Source organism: Zingiber officinale, chromosome 1B (genome assembly GCF_018446385.1).
Source record: "Zingiber officinale cultivar Zhangliang chromosome 1B, Zo_v1.1, whole genome shotgun sequence".
Classification (NCBI taxonomy): domain Eukaryota; kingdom Viridiplantae; phylum Streptophyta; class Magnoliopsida; order Zingiberales; family Zingiberaceae; genus Zingiber; species Zingiber officinale.
Window position 1 is genome coordinate 90,025,593 of NC_055986.1, and position 19,586 is coordinate 90,045,178.

The following is a 19,586-nucleotide window of genomic DNA, read 5'->3' on the forward strand; positions in this document are numbered from 1 at the left end:
GGAACTCCCCTAACTCTGATTAAGTCTAAAATTTTAGAATTTGAATATTGTACCACCACCAATGTATTTTTGACTAAAACTTACTAATGACTTTAGTCACATCCAAATGAATCCAATTATATATATATATATATAAACTTATCAAAAATCACTACAACTTAATTAAAATCACTTTAAAATTATCATAACAATTATTAAATAGTTGTTATTAACTATTCAATAATTAGTACAATATTATAACATCCATTTAGCCGTATATTTAATAACTACTATAATAAGTTAGATAAATTAAAGTGATTTTGATAAGTTTAAATAATATTTACCAAGTTGATAAAAAAAAATTATATAAAAATGCTTCATATATTAATATTTTTAATTATTTTAAATTAAAAGAATAATTTATTTTAATAAGTTATATCAATCAGTTCATAACTACTATATAAAATTCCCTTTTAATTTTTTATTTTTATTTTGAAAGAACATCCTTAATCTTTTTTAACCTAACATTCATTTAATGCATGGTTTCAGAAAGGGAATGGATCCGAAGCTTCATTCTCTGTGGCATTAATCCTGTTGGCACCTCTCTGCGTCAAAACCAACAAAAATTAAATTAAATACTAGAATATTGAATAATAATAATAATATAATTAATATAATATATTAATTGACAAAACGAGTCATTTTGAAGCTGTAAATATTTTAGAGTTTATTTTTTGATTTTTTTTTTTTAAGTTTTATTCGATACAATTTCTTTAAGGAATACAACAAAAGGGTTTAATTATTAAACTTAATCAATTTTGTTCTCGATAGAAATTTTGATAAAAATTGATATGAGAACCGATAGAACTCAAATCGAAAAACCTTTTAGCTTAGAGTTTTTGAGCAATTTAACTCTATGTAAAAATTTTAATCAAAACTATTAGATGAGTTTGAAAGCCTCAAAACATATATTAAATATTTATTTGTGGAATTTGATCACTTTAGGTATATTTAACAGCTAGATGAACCTAACAATCATTAACATTTGTGATTTATACAAGTTTAAGTCCATCTAACAGTTTAATTCAAATCACTAAACAATCTTCAAAGTCTCCAAAGATGAAAAATATAACACAATATCAATCCAATTACTCAAGCAAAGTGTATAATAATTAAGGTTGTTAATAAAAGGAGAAATGGAAGGTGATACTTGATTATATATTAATATAATAAAATTGTTATTTGAAATATTTAAACCCTTAATTAATGTAAATTTGTGATTGATTAAAAACACACAAATATGAAAAGTGTGCATGGAGTCTCTCAATTCATGAGCTACAAACAACTCAACATATTACAAACAACACTAGTAAGAACTTGAAGATGGCAAGCACACATACAAATGAGTAGTCTCATTAAAACTTCAAATAAAACCAAGTTATGAAGTCCCATAATGAATCTACTTGCTTCACATTTCAATGTATAGATAGAATGGATTCAATCCCATAATGGAGATTTAATTATCTCTGTTTATTTAAGATTTAACCCATCATAGAGTTATTATTCTCCTTGTCAATCTCTATCTTCGTGTTCTCGTCGAGGTTTAGTCCAATTTGAAGGCGAGGGAAGTGTGCCCACTGCAAGCCAATAAATGATTGAAGTAAGAAAAATAATTCCTAGCTAATCATAATTAGTTTTCTTTCATTTGTAGAATTAGTTATTATATATACATATATTTATAAAATGTGTTTACTATACATGATATCGAAAAGGGAAGAAGAGAGCATTAATATTGTCATTAACTTGGAGAAATGCAAAAGGGAGAAAGTGAAAATTATAAAAAGGCTAATGACTTCTCCCATGTCATTTTAAGTGCTTTTTGGGGACCCTAATTCTAATAAAATGTAGTAATTAAGAAATATTGCAATGAATTAATATATTAAACTATATGATCAAAACACACATCCTTAACATGGTGAAGTGTATGAAAACTATATTTTAATTTTCATAAAAATAAACCATATTATATGGTCCTTATATATTATTATTAATTGTTTTATTAATTATAATTATTATATTCACTTACATTCTTTGCTGCTGAACTGAATGCTTCCTTGTGGCTAATACTAGGGTTGTTTGCCTTTATCCTTTGAATTTCTTCCCTGAAAAGGAAATAAATAAATAAATATCAAAGAACAATCATAACTAATGATTCTTGATAAGTAAAACAAATATTTATTTATTTATCTTAATTATATACACCAAACTGGTGGTTTAATTACCTGACAAACCTATTATAAGCAGAAGGAACTCGTTGTCTCTTTTCTGGAGCTGATTAACAAAAACAAAATTAGATATACAGGCAGATTTTGTCACAAATAATTGTGAAAAGTTTGTGTTCTATGGAATTGAAGTCGTTAAGTTTTATCGATCTATGTTTGTATTTTGGATTCTAACACGACTAATAAATGCCACTAACTTTGAAATTCGATTGCTATAACACTTTAACCTTCTCTACAATTTAGAGAAGGAGCAAAACCCTAAAAGGCCAAATGGGGATGATGGTGATCTTACGACGAATAGGTTTAGTCTGTCCTTGATCGTTATGCGTCGGAGCCCAATTGTACATGGACGATGACGACCCGCACTCCACCCAGTTTCTATGAGCTCCGATATCGTAGGCCTGCATTTCAATTTCCTCTCCACCAAATGAATATGCAATGAAAAACCCTAACTTAATTATATGCACAATAACAAACAATGAATGAAGTTAAATGAAACTAAACCTGGAAATCATGGAGAGGTAGAGTTTCGAGCAATGACGTCGATCCCAAATGCACAGAAAGCAAATTTGAGCAATGGCCACATTTCACAGATATTATGTTGAAAACAAGCCTATTGTTTGGCACAAGAACCTGGAAAAATTAATCAAGAAAATATTCATTTCTTTTTAAAAAATGAGAATATTAATACAATATTTAATTAGGCGATAAACTAAACATCTGAATTTATTGATAGTTAGTTCTTATGATCACTTGAAGCAATTAGCAATAGGAACCCTATAAATCCGTCTAAGACAGTAGAACAAAGTAAAGAAATAACAAAAGATCAAATCATATACATAACTTAGTTAGAGTCTCGTTGTATATTCTCATATACAAATTTGGGCATAAAAACATGTGAAAACTAGTATTTCTTTAATTTAATTCCAAGAAGCAATGAACTATGAGAGAGATCTATGAGAGATAGCTATGAAAAAACTAAAAGGAAAAACTTAGGAATCACAACCTTTAATGTTGAGTGGAAGAATGAAAGAGGACTTCCTCTTTGTCCATCTCCTTCTCAAGTTGAAGACGATGGAGAAGAGAAGAGAAGAGGATGGATGGTAATAAATGGAGAGAAATCAAGATCAAACACTAATTAATATGAGAAGAGATGAAAAGACAGTATGTTTTTCTTTCTTTTTTTGCAATCCTTTTTTTCATATGTCAATCTTCTTTTTTGGGTTATTGAAATGTTTCTTTTCCCCAACGTTAGCCTCTGTGAAGACTAAAAATGCAAACATTTATGGATTCCTTGGTCACTCGGCTCTAACTCAAAGGATGAGACAGGAAACCCTAAAAAAAAAAGCTGCAGCTTTAATTCCATCAATGCATGGCAGTGCTCTGACCAGTTCAGCCCTCTTTTCTTAAATTTCTGTGCCCTTCTGGCTTCTTGTTATTGCAAGCGAGCAGCTCTAGCAAAGAATTATATATCAATCAAACAATAAAAAACATAAAGAAAGAAAGAAAGTTGAAATTGAAAGAACTTGTGCTGTTTGAAGAAAGATTATTTGTTGATTAAGGGAAGACCTTTTAGGGCCTTATCTTGTGTCTTCCAAGAAAGATCTCTTCTTTCTAGGTCATGCAAAGAATCTCCAAGTAGGTAGCTGAGTTTTTAGGGTTTAGATTCCACACAGAACATTTGAAGGGTCTTTCTCAAACATATGCAACATTACATACGAATGAAGTACATATCTTCAAGGGATTGAAATGGAAAAAGATTTAATCTCCTGGGCCAAAATCTACTTCAAAGCTTAAAAAAAGAAAGAAAAAAAAAAGATTACATTTTTGTTCATGTCAGATCATCTGTAGATCTTCATGTCAGATCACTATCATTTTGCTACAAAAATGTCAGAAAAAATAAGATCTTTTTATGAAAAACAAATGAAACAAATAAATATACAAGTTTTTCCACAGTATAACTAGATATGTAGGACACTGTTGAATCAGCTATAGCTACTCACAGTGACAGCCTAGATATACATATAGCTCACAAAATTTCGATATCAATCATATAAAACTTTTAGAAAAGAATCAAACAAAACTATACAGTCAAAAATATATATTTTTGACCTCTCTTATATGAGTAATATAAATGTTTACATATTAATTATACCGCAAGGAAAGTGTTGCAAAAGTTGCAATGCACATAGCAAACGTGCTCCGGGGCAGTGAATTGGGCCATCGAGGACATTTCCGGTGATCGGTATCTCTGAATTATGTCGCATAAGGAGGAAGAGAAGGAGGAGTCAGTGAGTGAGTTAATTGTGAAGTAGAAGAGGAAGAGGAGGATCGGAGGATAAGTAAAGTTGTGAGTTTATAAATAGGAGAAGAGAAGGATTGCTTTCTTGATCTTAAATTTGTTTTGGTGGCATTGGAGGACAGCAAACAAAAAGAAGGTGTGAGTGGGGCAACACATTGCTCGATCTCATGGAATGTATGGAGAAGCTAAGCCTCAAGATCACCGAAGGCTTCAAGATGGTGCTAAAAGGTAGAATTCGTCATCTCAGCGGTCTCATACAGTCGACTCTATGACCATTTGTGAGGAGATAAATCAGGAAGTTGTAGTTGACTAGTGCAGGAAGGATTTCTTTCCTTGGCTTTACTGAGATTCAAACCCTTATTCTATGCTAGCAACTCTACCCCGCACTAGTCAACTCAACCCTATCCCGAGGGCACCTGAAGGCTTCAAGAGGTAGATGGGATGGTGGGTGATGTTATATGATTGCTTCTAGGTTAAATGAATGAGTGGGTAGGAGTCCATTTGGCCTTTGCTTTCTTTATTTTGAGAACCATTTCACTTTGTCTCCTAGGGTTTTTAGAAACTTTTTTCACTTCACACCGGGAGCTTAAAAATTACGTCTTAGGCTCGTGTAGTTTTGAAGTTCGTTTTGTTTTCACTCAATAGATTTTCAATGTCACCCACAAACATGTTGCATTATTGTAGTGAACCTAGCTCTTGACCTAACAAACAAAGGAACAAAATGAAGATTGTACTCCTACAATGTGTTTTGGTAAAATACTTAGAGGAACAATAAGAGGATTATAATTCGAATCTCAAATAAGATTAATATTCTTGAGGACACCTTCTGAGTGTGTGTAAGTTGTGCTTCAAATTTACTCTATAGACAAACTAAAGGAAATATCGTTTATCTTGAAAATTAGTTCGGCAAAATCTAGACTGAATTACCAAAAAAAAAGTTTTCAACACTACAAACTACAAAGGGCATTTAGAAATGTAATTTCACAAACTCTTAGGGGATGAGAGACTTTAGGGCAAAGTGAAATTTGGTCTTCTTTAATCTCTCCTATGGAGGAATATGTGGAGGTGAGAGGAGAGGGTTTTAAATGTGGATGCATAGAGAAAGAGACAGAGACAGATTTCCTCTTTTGTGTGAATTATGTACTTGCAGTCGATGACACACAAATTAGATACTGTTGGTACTTGTGAAAAGTTAAATTTAAGGAAAACTACTGTGGATCTATGAACCCTAGAAATTAGGCTTATATCTTATCAAGCTTTGCTGAGTTTTGCCCCGAAGGTTTCAGACTATTTGTAGGTAATTAATACGATTTGGTTTGATTCATTTACATTGAAACTTGTAATATTAGACAAGTTTAGTGTGTAAATAAAAGAAAAAAGTGTAAAATACCGGAGATAGGCGGATATGAATAAGGGAATTTTCCGGAATTTTTGGAAATTTTTCGGGAATTTTTCAGAGCTCGTACGGGCGAGTTGACGGGGATAAAAACGGGATCGGGAAAAGCCTATTTAGGCTACCCGATTTAAGCGAGGAAAAGATTATATTTATATATCCTTTTCCTTTTTATTTCTTTATTTCTTTTCCCTTGCTTTTGTCGCCGAACCCGAGCCAACCCCCGCACCCTTTCCTTCTTCTCCCCGACGCCGCCGCGCACCTTCACCTTCGGTGCCCTAACCGCCGACCGAGCAGTTTTCTCCTCCTCTTCTCAACCCTTTCTTTCCTCCCGACGCCACCCCGGTGCCCTAGCATTTTCCCCGACGCCACTGACACCTCTCGGTCACTTCTCTGTGCCGGCGCCCGAGCTCTAGCACCGCCACCTTCTTTTGCCGACACTGCCGGTCTACCGCAGGCGCCAGCCACGCCCTAGATTCACCGCCGACCACCTCTGCCTTAGCCTCTTCACCGCTGCCCACTGCCGGCCCCAGTTGCTGTGCCCTAGGTATTGGTCACGGGCCACTACGAGTTCTAGCCGTTTTCACGGCTGTATTTCCTTCCTCTCTGCTGAACCCCAGTGCCCACGCCACCTTGCCTGCTGAGTTTGATCTCTGCCCTTTTCCGAGTCTTGGCTCCTCCTCACTGATTTGTGGTGATCTTGAAGATTCTACCTTCGATTCTGATCAAATTCCAGCAAGGTGCTATTCTGTGGATTGATTGGTTCCAGCATCACCAGTGGTTGGATCAAGAGCAGAGGTTTGAATCAAGGTAAGAAGTAGAGTAATTGCTACGTGTTGATGAGTTGGATTCATGTATTGGATTAGGAAAATATTGGATTAATCCATGTTTAGGTATAATCTTGATACCTATTGATAATTTATTCATCATTAGGTTGTGTAGAATAATTATGTTATATGGATTTAGGTTTTAGGATTTTTATCAAAAAGGTTGTTTGGAGTTAAGGTAATTAACCCTAATTAACCGTTAGAAAGGTCGAAGGAAATGGTTTAGGGTTTATCCCTAAATTTCTATTTAGGATTTATTTAGCTGTTTATTTGTATTCTAGCTAAATAAAAGTAAAGGTATTTTTGTTTACACAGGGCTCTGATTCGAGACGGTATCTCGACGTCGGATTTGGACCATTTTGTCGGAGGCGGGTACTTTTGACTTTTGTTGTCTTTGATATGCTTAGTAATGGAATTAACATGTTTCATTAATTATGTTTCTTATCTATTCCGGTTAATCACTACCCAAATCTTGGTACATGTTTGATTGATTGATTTGTTTTACATCCCATGTATACTTTACCTGTCTATACATGCTTATAGGGGGTAGTGATATGCCATGCTTGACCATGTTCAGGACCTAGGTTTTATACCTTCTGTATACCTTTGGATTGTTTTGGATTCGTTGACCTATGATGCACTTTTCTATATATATAGATTAGGTCAGGATGTTTATATAGTTATTGTCATGCATCATTTGCATGATTACATGCTGTGCGATAGTCCGCTTGAGCACATCGCCAGTTACATGGATCCGCACACACCACCACTCATGGGTTAGTGGTCGATTCAGCAGTGTGTGTTGCAGCAGGGACTGTCATAGGCACCGCTGGTCCACTCATAGGTAGTGTGACACAACGTGTTATCCGGCAGGATTCCTCCCCATCGTGTACCGGGAGTTGAGAGCATTGTGCTCCCCATCTATGATTTGGGGTAGGAGGATAGGTGTACTCCGACAAGATTCCGCCCACTCGGTCACCATCGTGAGTAGTGACGCCAGTGCACGGTTGTCACAAACCCTACCCACTCGGCCTCACTTTTGTATGAGATGATCGACTGGCGTCAGGGATGACCAGGATCATATGCATGATGCATTTATTGCTTGTGTTTGTGGTTGCTGCATTTATATATTGTTTGGATACCTATGTTTGACATGCATCAAGATTCCTATACCACTTGGACTGTTTGTCCCTATACCGTGTCCTGGTTAGTACAGATTCTCTCCTGTCTTCTTCGGTTGCATTTACCTTTATTTTTATCAAACGCATGATTAGTGCTAGGTGTTATTTCTTTACTTTGCATATCAACTGTACCTGCTGAGTGTTGGACTCACCCCGCCTCCATTGTTGTTATTTTCAGGTTGATGCTGTCAGGAGGGAGTTCCAGTTGCTAGTCCCCTGCAGACCTCCAGCTATTTGCTATCGTTTGTATTGTTTTTGATTCTCACTTGACTATATTTGGATTTGGATGTTGAATACTTAGATATTATATAGTTTGTCTCGTTGATGGATTTGTTTTCGATTTTATACTACTACATGCCTGCCTGGACGACAGAAGAGGTAAGAAAAATCGGATTTGGGCTTTACGAGTGTAGTTGAGTAGGGTTGATTTCGAGTCAGAGTATTACTATGTTGTTTATTTTATTAACTGCGTGGTTGTGACAGCCAGAGGCTGAATACTTATATAAACTGCGTGGTGATTGGTTTTATTTACTGTTATTATTCCAGCCGTCTGTGGCTGAGGTATTTATGTATGTAGAAAGTTTCAGATTGTCCGCCGTACAGGGGAGCTTCGGACAGAGACTCCTCTGGGGCGTGACAATTTAGTGGTATCAGAGCACAGTTTTACGATCTTTTGTTTCGTATTTTGGATTTTCGGGATTTATCTGATACCAATTTATTTGGTATCAGAGCGGGTTATGATACCTGCTTTCGGTGTTCTGGAGATTTATCGAATACCGGTTGTTGGTATTCTGGATATTTGGGTTAGCCAGTTTGCAGTCAAACCATTTTCGATTCGATATGGTTATGTTTGGATTTCTTTGGATTTATTTGGATTTCCATATGTATGTTCGTAATTTTGAGGTCAAATTGGGGGCTGGACGGAACATCTCCAGGCGGCCAATTGGTATGTTGTTATTTAATGTTAATTCTATTGGTATTGATATCCGTACTTTAATTTAACAGATATGAGACTATCTACTCGTCTTGCTGCGAGACGTGGTGCTGCACGCCCACGTGCGAGGACCACAGGATCTCTGGATATGCCGAGATGCCCACTGATAGTGAGCACCGGGACGGACTCGGGATGCAGCGGGAGCATCGGGCTCTCAAATCCCGATAGCTCCCTGTAGAGATACCTATTTTGGCCACACACCGGTATCCACGTCTACCCTTACCTGCACCATCGGGTACCATTGTGTACCCGACATCCGCTCAACTCAGCCTCACAACAGATTCAAGTCACCGCCACATGGACCTCAGTACCTACACCAGTGCACATGCCCCATTGACTTCTGATGGCAGATCGCACCATATCTCGTACCATTACCTACCGTACCTCCACCGCCACCATTTTGTTCCCCGGCACCCGTCGGCTTTGCTCCGGTATATACAGCAGACGGGAGTTCCTCCTCCGGTTTATTCCGCGGTACCACCTGTAGTATCAGCTCCAGTGTTTCCGCCAGTTCCTGCAGCCGTCCCGACTGCACGAGCTAGGATTCCAGCACTGGCCGAGTCGATGAAGACTCGTTTCACTATTTTCCGCGGAGATCTCGATCCGAGTATGGCTCTGTCATGGATAGAGACTATGGAGCGACTTTTTTCTATATGGCTTGCTCCGAGTGGGAGAAAGCGGAGTGGCGCCTATCATTTACGGAATGCCTGGTGGATTACTCGGCGTTCTATTATTGGTGAACGTAACGCCACTGGACCAGTTCGAGAGGCTTTTGAGAGCCGTTTCTTTCCACCGCCCTATCGATGGCTCGCCGAGTGATTTTATAGTCGAGGCGAATAATCGCCGATGACCGAGTAATATCAATTCCTCGGTTGCGCTTTGTCCGAGTTAGTTGCGGAGGACGTAACTCGCATGATGCAGTTTATACAGGGATTGGATGGTTATCTGCATGTACAGCTTGCCGGATTAGGGATTACATCTTACTCTGATGCATTGAATCGAGCTTTGATGATAGAGTTAGCTCGGCAGACAGCATATCCGGACAGGAAAAGAAAGCATACGGGTCAGACATCAGAGCAGGTCCAGCAGACTCAGGCGACAGGACAGCCTCAGAGTAGTCGCAGACGGTCAGGTCAGGGTACTTCTGGGGCGTCTCGTAGGCCTCAGAAATCAGGGCGGTCGTCTTCAGGACGTTCCCGGTTTTCTCAGCAGAACCGGCAACCACCTTCCGGTGATACTCATTGTTTCAGATGTGGATCCAGAGATCACCTCACCCCAGCTTGCTCTCTGGGACAGTCAGTTTGCTTTTATTGCAAACTGCCGGGGCACCAGAGCCGAGATTGTCAGCTGAAGGCTCAGCACACGGCTTCCGGAGGGTCAGGTCAGAGGGGACAGTCTAGTCAGACGAGGGCATAGCCCAATCTTCTGTCAGAGGCTCCCTCCGCAAAGACATTTGGCATGCTTGGACAGAGTACTCGGTGCTTCAGTAGCACCCCGGAGTTTTGCTCCGTGACCTTATTATCCGACTCGGGCGAGACGACTCGGCCTCACCACCGCACAAGTCACCATCCTCGGCCTTATCGGCACATAGTCAATAGCGGTGTCGCCTGGGCAAGCCCGGCATTGGCGGCAGTACCACCTCCTCCTCCGCGAGACCGGTCGTGTTCATGCGATTACAGAGGATGCTCGGCCCGATGGATCCGTTTTCCGCGATCGATTTCTATTTATGCATTTCCGATATTTTGATTGACACGGTAGTTCAGATTCTTTTATATCCCGTACCTTTATGCGGGAGATTGGTAGATTACCTACTGTTAGGTTGCGGCGATTGACTGTCTCCCTACCGTCCGGTGATACTTTAGACGTCACCCAGGAGATCAGAGGTTGCCCGTTAGACTTTGGCAACATGATACTTACGATAGATCTTCTAGTATTGGAGATGGTCGAGTTTGATGTCATTCTTGGCATGGATTGGCTGTCAGTGTATCATGCTACCGTTGATTGCCAGACGAGGGTGGTCATCTTCCGGCCTCCGAACCAACCCTCGTGGAGTTTCACTGGCATCAGAGACAACGGCATCTCGATTATTTCGGCGATTCAGGTGCAGAAGCTGCTGTCTCACGGCTGTCATGGTTTTTTGTTATCGTTGATCAGTACTGAGGACAGTAGTAGTTCGCAACTCTCCGACGTTCCTGTTGTCTGGGAATACCCAGATGTATTTCCAGAGGAGCTGCCAGGTTTGCCTCCCAGAAGCCAGTGGAGTTCGCTATTGAGCTGATTCCGGGAACCGCGCCGACATCGAAAGCTCCGTATCGTATGGCACCAAAAGAGTTGAACGAGCTGAAGGTTCAACTCCAGGAGCTTTTAGACAGAGGATTCATTCGCCCTAGTGTTTCACCATGGGGTTCTCCAGTTCTATTTGTCAAGAAGAAGGGCGGCATTATGTATTGACTACGGGCTGCAGTTACCATCGTAAATAAATATCCATTACCACGGATTGAGGATTTGTTTGATCAGCTCAGAGGTACATCGGTGTATTCTAAGATTGATCTGCGATCCGGATATCATCAGCTGAGAGTCAGAGACTCGGATATTCAGAAGACTGCTTTCCGTACTAGATACGGTCATTATGAGTTTTTGGTAATGCCATTTGGGCTTACCAATGCTCCAATGGTTTATGGACTTGATGAACCGCATATTTCTGGAGTATCTGGATCAGTTTGTTATCGCTTTCATTGATGACATATTGGTCTACTGTTCCGAGGAGGAGCATGCAAGATCTTCGCACTGCTCTTGGAGATTCTTCGACGACATCACCAGACGCAAGTTCAAGTGTGCATTCGCTATCCTCCGGTTTTCCGACACGTGGTTTCTAGCAGAGGTATTTCATTGATCCTCGAAGATCGAGGCATCACCGGTGGGAAGCGGAGAGCAGAGATTCGCATTAGGATTGGCGGATATTACCGACGCTTTGTCGAGGGCTTCTCGCGTATTGCTATGCCACACGTCTTACCCGGAAAGGCGTGAAGTTCGTATGGTCCGAGGATTGCGAGACCAGCTTCCAGGAGCTGAGATTAGTGTCGGCTCCAGTTTGGTTTTACCTTCGGAGATGATGGATTTGTACTTTACACCGACGCGTCTCTGGGTTGGGCGTTCTAATGCAAGACGGCAGTAGTCTCTTATGCTTTCTAAATGAAGGAGCATGAGAGGAACTACCAGTTCATGACTTGGAGTTAGTTGCCATCATCTTTGCTTGAAGCTATGGCGACATCTTTTATACGGTATCACATTTGAGATTCTCACCGATCATAAGAGTCTCAAATATATTTTCACCGAGGAGCTTAATCTTTGACAGAGGAGATGGATGGAGTTCCGAAGGACTACGATTGTACCATTAACTACCACCAGGAAAGCTAATGTGGTTGCAGATGCACTCAGCAGAAGTCCAGAGGACTTTGGCTTGCCACCGGATTTCGATCACGGACTTGATTCGAGTTTCTGAGTTAGATCTTGAGGAGCGAGGACCGAGCAGGGTATTCTTGTTACCATGGTTGCTCACCGCCGATCGTGACGAGGATCCGAGAGGCACAGCCGATGATCAGCATTTGCGTTTATTAGCGATGATAGCTTCCGGCAGAGTTTATACGAGACGAGGAGGGTATTATATTCTTCCGAGGCGGATTATGCGCACTCGGTCTCATCCGGTCTTACAGGAGCTATTACAGGAGGCACACCGTTCTCGATTTGCGATCCATCCAGGCGAAACCCGTATGTATCGAGACTTGAGGCGTTCCTATTGGTGGAACGGCATGAAGAAAGACATCGCGGATTTCGTAGCTAGGTGTCTTGTTTGTCAGCAGGTGAAGGCTGAGCACCAGAGACCTGCAGGGTTACTTCAGCGGATTCCTATTCCTGAGTGGAAGTGGGATCACATTACCATGGACTTTATGGTAGGGTTGCCGAGGACACGACGAGGCCATGACGCGATTTGGGTAATCGTTGATCGATTAACCAAATCCGCGCACTTTTTAGCGATTCGGAGGACTGATCCCCTGGATCGATTAGCAGATTTGTATTGTCGAGAGATTATCAGACTACATGGTGTTCCGTTGAGTATCATTTTGGATAGAGATCCACTGTTACGTCTCGCTTCTGGCAGTCTCTTGGACACACGGCTCCGTTTCAGTACAGCTTTCCATCCGCAGACAGATGGACAGTTAGAGCGGACCATTCAGACTTTAGAGGACCTGCTGAGGTCATGTGTTATGGATTTCGGAGGCAGTTGGGAGGACCATCTGCCGTTGGTAGAGTTTGCCTACAACAATAGCTTTCATTCGGCTATCCAGATGGCACCGTTTGAGGCGTTGTATGGTAGACCTTGTCGGACACCCGTCCTTTGGGATGAGGTTGGAGAGGCTCAGTTGTTGGGACCTCATAGAGTTCAGCAGGATGCAGAGTTGGTCCGTACTATCAGACGGAGGATGTTAGAGGCGCAGGATCGCCAGAAGAGTTATGCTGATCGGAGACGCAGACCACTAGAGTTCTCTGTGGGCGACCATGTATTTCTGCGAGTTTCACCCACGAAAGGGGTGAAGAGATTTGGCCTCAGAGGTAAGCTAGCTCCGCGGTATATTGGTCCTTTCGAGATCTTGGAGAGGATTGGAGCGGTAACTTACCGATTGGCACTACCACCGTCCTTGTCAGGCGTTCACGATGTATTTCACGTATTGATGCTGAGGAGATACGTGCCTGATCCGACACATGTGCTGGCAGATATTCCAGTTCCAGTTCAGCCTGACATTACATATGAGGAGGTTCCGGTTCGGATTCTCGACCGGAAAGAGCGTCAGTTGCGGAACAAGACTATCCGGCTGGTTAAAGTCGGATGGCAGCATCATTCGGACGAGGAGGCTACTAGGGAGCTCGAGGATACGATCCGAGCTCGATATCCCCATCTTTTCACTTGAGGTATGTGAGTTTATTTACCGTTCAGCATTTATTATTATTATCTGTTATTAGTACTTGCTGATGGTAGATACTGAAATTTGGGGACCAAATTTTTATTAGTGGGGGAGAATGTAAAATACCGGAGATAGGCGGATATGAATAAGGGAATTTTTGGAAATTTTTCGGGAATTTTTCAGAGCTCGTACGGACGAGTTGACGGGGATAAAAACGTGATCGGGAAAAGCCTATTTAGGCTACCCGATTTAAGCGAGGAAAAGATTATATTTATATATCCTTTTCCTTTTTATTTCTTTATTTCTTTTCCCTTGCTTTTGTCGCCGAACCCGAGCCAACCCCCGCACCCTTTCCTTCTTCTCCCCGACGCCGCCGCTCACCTTCACCTTCGGTGCCCTAACCGCCGACCGAGCAGTTTTCTCCTCCTCTTCTCAACCCTTTCTTTCCTCCCGACGCCACCCCGGTGCCCTAGCATTTTCCCCGACGCCACTGACACCTCTCGGTCACTTCTCTGTGCCGGCGCCCGAGCTCTAGCACCGCCACCTTCTTTTGCCGACACTGCCGGTCTACCGCAGGCGCCAGCCACGCCCAAGATTCACCGTCGACCACCTCTGCCTTAGCCTCTTCACCGCTGCCCACTGCCGGCCCCAGTTGCTGTGCCCTAGGTATTGGTCACGGGCCACTACGAGTTCTAGCCGTTTTCACGGCTGTATTTCCTTCCTCTCTGCCGAACCCCAGTGCCCACGCCACCTTGCCTGCTGAGTTTGATCTCTGCCCTTTTCCGAGTCTTGGCTCCTCCTCACTGATTTGTGGTGATCTTGAAGATTCTACCTTCGATTCTGATCAAATTCCAGCAAGGTGCTATTCTGTGGATTGATTGGTTCCAGCATCACCAGTGGTTGGATCAAGAGCAGAGGTTTGAATCAAGGTAAGAAGTAGATTAATTGTTACGTGTTGATGAGTTTGATTCATGTATTGGATTAGGAAAATATTGGATTAATCCATGTTTAGGTATAATCTTGATACCTATTGATAATTTATTCATCATTAGGTTGTGTAGAATAATTATGTTATATGAATTTAGGTTTTTGGATTTTTATCAAAAAGGTTGTTTGGGGTTAAGGTAATTAACCCTAATTAACCGTTAGAAAGGTCGAAGGAAATGGTTTAGGGTTTATCCCTAAATTTCTATTTAGGATTTATTTAGCTGTTTATTTGTATTCTAGCTAAATAAAAGTAAAGGTATTTTTGTTTACACAGGGCTCTGATTCGAGACGGTATCTCGGCGTCGGATTTGGACCATTATTTTCGGAGGCGGGTACTTTTGACTTTTGTTGTCTTTGATATGCTTAGTAATGGAATTAACATGTTTCATTAATTATGTTTCTTATCTATTCCGGTTAATCACTACCCAAATCTTGGTACATGTTTGATTGATTGATTTGTTTTACATCCCATGTATACTTTACCTGTCTATACATGCTTATAGGGGGTAGTGATATGCCATGCTTGACCATGTTCAGGACCTAGGTTTTATACCTTCTGTATACCTTTGGATTGTTTTGGATTCGTTGACCTATGATGCACTTTTCTATATATATGGATTAGGTCAGGATGTTTATATGGTTATTGCCATGCATCATTTGCATGATTGCATGCTGTGCGATAGTCCGCTCCATTATTGCTGAGCACATCGCCAGTTACATGGATCTGCACACACCACCACTCATGGGTTAGTGGTCGATTCAGGCAGAGTGTGTTGCAGCAGGGACTCTGTTAGGCACCGTTGGTCCACTCATGGGTAGTGTGACACAACGTGTTATCCGGCAGGGATTCCTCCCCGTCATCGTGTACCGGGAGTTGAGAGCATTGTGCTCCCCCATCTATGATTTGGGGTAGGAGGATAGGTGTACTCCGACAGCATTTCGTCCACTCGGTCACTCATCAGGAGTAGTGACGTCAGAGTGCACGGTTGTCACAGCCCTACCCACTCGGCCTCACTTTTGTATGAGATGATCGACTGGCGTCAGGGGTGACCAGGACGCATCATTGGCATCATATGCATGATGCATTTATTGCTTGTGTTTGTGGTTGCTGCATTTATATGCTGCATATTGTTTGGATACCTATGTTTGACATGCATACAGGATTCCTATACCACTCGGACTGTTTGTCCCTATACTCAGGTCCTGGTTAGTACAGATTCTCTCCTGTCTTCTTCGGTTGCATTTACCTTTATTTTTATCAGGAGACTGTACGCGTGATTAGTGCTAGGTGTTATTTCTTTACTTTGCATATCAAATGTACCTGCTGAGTGTTGGACTCACCCCGCCTCCATTGTTGTTAGTCTTCACAGGACGGAGTGCTAGTCCCTGCAGACCTCCAGCTATTTGCTATCGTTTGTATTGTTTTTGATTCTCACTTGACTATATTTGGATTTGGATGTTGAATACTTAGATATTATATAGTTTGTCTCGTTGATGGATTTGTTTTCGATTTTATACTACTACATGCCTGCCTGGATGGCAGAAGAGGTAAGAAAAAACGGATTTGGGCTTTACGAGTGTAGTTGAGTAGGGTTGATTTCGAGTCAGAGTATTATTATGTTGTTTATTTTATTAACTGCGTGGTTGTGACAGCCAGAGGCTGAATACTTATATAAACTGGGTGGTGATTGGTTTTATTTACTGTTATTATTCCAGCCGTCTGTGGCTGAGGTATTTATGTATGTAGAAAGTTTCAGATTGTCCGCCGTACAGGGGAGATGCTGCCGAAATTTCTTCGGACAGAGACTCCTCTGGGGCGTGACAAAAAGGATCCAAAAAATATTGTGAGAGATTTAACTTTATCACTCGCTTGAATGAAGATTGAGAGTGAAGCGTCGTTTTCATTGTTAACTTTAGTAATTTTAAAAAACTAATAATTAAATTTGAAGAAAATTTTGCATTCAACCTAAAAAAATTACAAATTATTTTCCAATGCTTTATCACATATACTATTGTATAAGAGCATCCAAATCAGATACCCTATTTAAAAATTTTATCTTAAATTTTGGATAGGATAGCTAAAAAATCTTTACATCAGCTACCCTATTGATTCTCTAAATTATACATTTATGAACAATACTTCTCTAAATTTAGGGAATGGATTCCATTCCTTAAACATTATAGAGGAGAGAGAAGAAATAGGGAAACTGATATAAGATGTATTGAAAAATGGATATCCAAATTTAATAAAGTAATTTTTTACCCTAAATTATATATTTTGGATAGAGAAATTGGTGTGGATGGTCTAATAGTATGACTCTATTTGTATTTTCATTGTGCAATTACCCTGAAAAAAGTTAAATGGTTTTTTAAAATAGTATTTTGCAATGTTTGCACTGGATTTGCTTTTGTATTATATTTTTTGGATGAAGAAAACCATTCTAGGACAATTTTTTTTAACAAAAATATTTTTTCTATATTTTTTAAAAATGGGCGTTCTTAAACATATTTCAAATTTATAAATATCTATAAATGATTTTAACTTCATAAAAATTATTAGCTTTTTCCCCTTAAAATTAAAATATTCTATATTATTTTTATTTTTATCAATATGTCCTATAACTTATTTGTCTTTTTTTATTGATATTAGGAGCATCGGAGGCCTCCATGTGTGCCAAGAAAGTCAATAGTCCTGCTGAGATGAAAGTCAAAGTCTAGATGGGTCAACTCGATCGGGTTATTTGAGATGAGAGAGGTGGTCATTTGGTTTAGATAAATCGAGATGACTCTCTAGCCATCTCCGGTTAATCCTACCAATTAGACGATCAACTCCACTCGGCTCCACCGACTCAACATCTTACACGTCTCCACTCGGCCTATCCATCTATAATAAAGCTGATAGACCGACATTAAGAATGTCCTTCAAAGGTACACGTGACTCTTGGGGCTCAGGTCCCTGACTAATTGATCCGCTTAGTTAGAGTAGCTCGCCTGACTTCTCCAGTCAGTTAACCCAACTCTTGGGGCTCAACTCCCTTGACTCACTACTTTGGTTAGTTAGATCAGCTTGTCCGACTCCTCCAGTATGCCCACCCAACTCTTGGGGCTCAGCTCCCTTGACTCACTATTTTGCCTAGTCAACTTATCTCCCCTGTCTCCTCCAGTTGGACCACCCTATAAGTATCCTGTGATAATTTTGATGTGGTCAACTGAGTTAAGTTCTGTTTGTGTTTGATCCTTGTGTCTAAGTGTGCAAGAACTTAGGAGCACAAGAAGTCCAGTAGAAGACACGATGGACAAAAAGGATGACATAGGAATCGAGTCGATAGGCTCAATGCATCTAAGGGACGAAAAGATGTAGAAGAGTACACCGATGAATAAGAAGAACACGCGCGACACATCTAAGGGATGAGAAGCTGGAAAGGAAGTCTGCTTGAGGAAAAGGTCGGAGTTGGGTTCGGATGAGCTCAACTCTAGATAACTGGAGCATCACCCACACGAAAAAGACTAGCTGGAGGCTGATCTGCCTTGTGGAAGACACCTCCAAGCCTACTAGAGGCACCCTCAAAGCCTTATAGAAGACACCTTCAAACCTGTTGAAGGCGCCTTCAATACCTGTTAGCCGAAAATAAAGTTTTATTTTCGACAAATAAAACTTAATCTATTAAAGGCGCCTTGGACCTACTTGAAGGCACCTCCGATCGAGCCACAGATAGTTTTTTTTCAGGGACTATAAAACGATCCATAAAGTTAGGAAATTAACAACAACTTCTATATTAACTTTCCTAGTCATTTTGAGCTGTCAACGTGTGTAAAAGGCTTCTCCTTCAACGAAGGAGTTCTTTAGTGAGCTTTTCAACGCCTTAAATTAACAACCACCTAGGTTGTAACCAAGTAAAATTCTGACCTTTTACCTATTCTTTTACGTTATTTTTATTAATGTTAATTGTATATATTTACTTAATCTAATTGTGCATCCTTACTAAGCGAAAGTAAGAATTTTTTTACTCTAAATCTAATCGCAGGCTATTCAGCCTCTCTAGTCGACCGCACTGGGACCAACAATTGGTATCAAAGGCCAACCTCTTCAGAAGGACTAACCGTCGACCGAAGCAAACAAGATGATGGTCGAACCAAGTATCTACCATTCAAAATTTGAGGGGGAGTTCACCCTATGGAAAAAGTGAATGGAACTATTTTTTTAAACTGACTTTGAAATTTTATTAATAATCAGATATGATTTTGTAGCTCTAAAAGATCAAAAGACGAAGAAAAAGAAGAGTATGTTTGGACAAAGAAAGAGCAAACAGACTTTGTGGCGAATGGACGAGCTGAATTCTACCTACTAAGTATGATGTCACCTCAAGAAATCAGTAGGATTGATTCCTACGAATCAGCAAAGGAACTTTGGAAAAAGTTCTTGGAGCTACATGAAAGAACTTGAAGCAAAGCTCACGAGACGGGACCTTCTCCGAAACCAACTGACGAACCTTCGGCTGAAAGAAGGAGAGTCAGTAGCGCAACTGCACGCCAAACTGAAGGACCTGATCACCAAACTCATAAATCTCAAAGAAAAGGTAACAAATCGAGATTCTCAAAGGTATGCACTGAATGCTTTTCTGAGGATGCCCGAATGGTCCTCAATAATCACCTCCTACTATATTTCTAAAGATCTAGAGG

The 19,586-nt window shown here is 40.5% G+C and overlaps 1 protein-coding gene across 1 annotated transcript in view; it reads right to left on the minus strand.

Annotated features, from left to right (window-relative positions):
- Positions 1-1,520: 1,520 nt before the first annotated feature.
- LOC122039903 (protein YABBY 2-like) overlaps positions 1,521-19,586 on the minus strand; it is a 60,748-nt gene continuing 42,682 nt past the window's right edge. The window contains exons 4-8 of the mRNA XM_042599320.1: positions 2,766-2,894; positions 2,554-2,677; positions 2,262-2,310; positions 2,066-2,141; positions 1,521-1,616 (exon numbers count right to left, since the gene is read on the minus strand). Coding sequence (XP_042455254.1) covers positions 1,521-1,616; positions 2,066-2,141; positions 2,262-2,310; positions 2,554-2,677; positions 2,766-2,894 — 474 coding nt within the window. The remainder of the gene's footprint in view (positions 1,617-2,065; positions 2,142-2,261; positions 2,311-2,553; positions 2,678-2,765; positions 2,895-19,586) is intronic.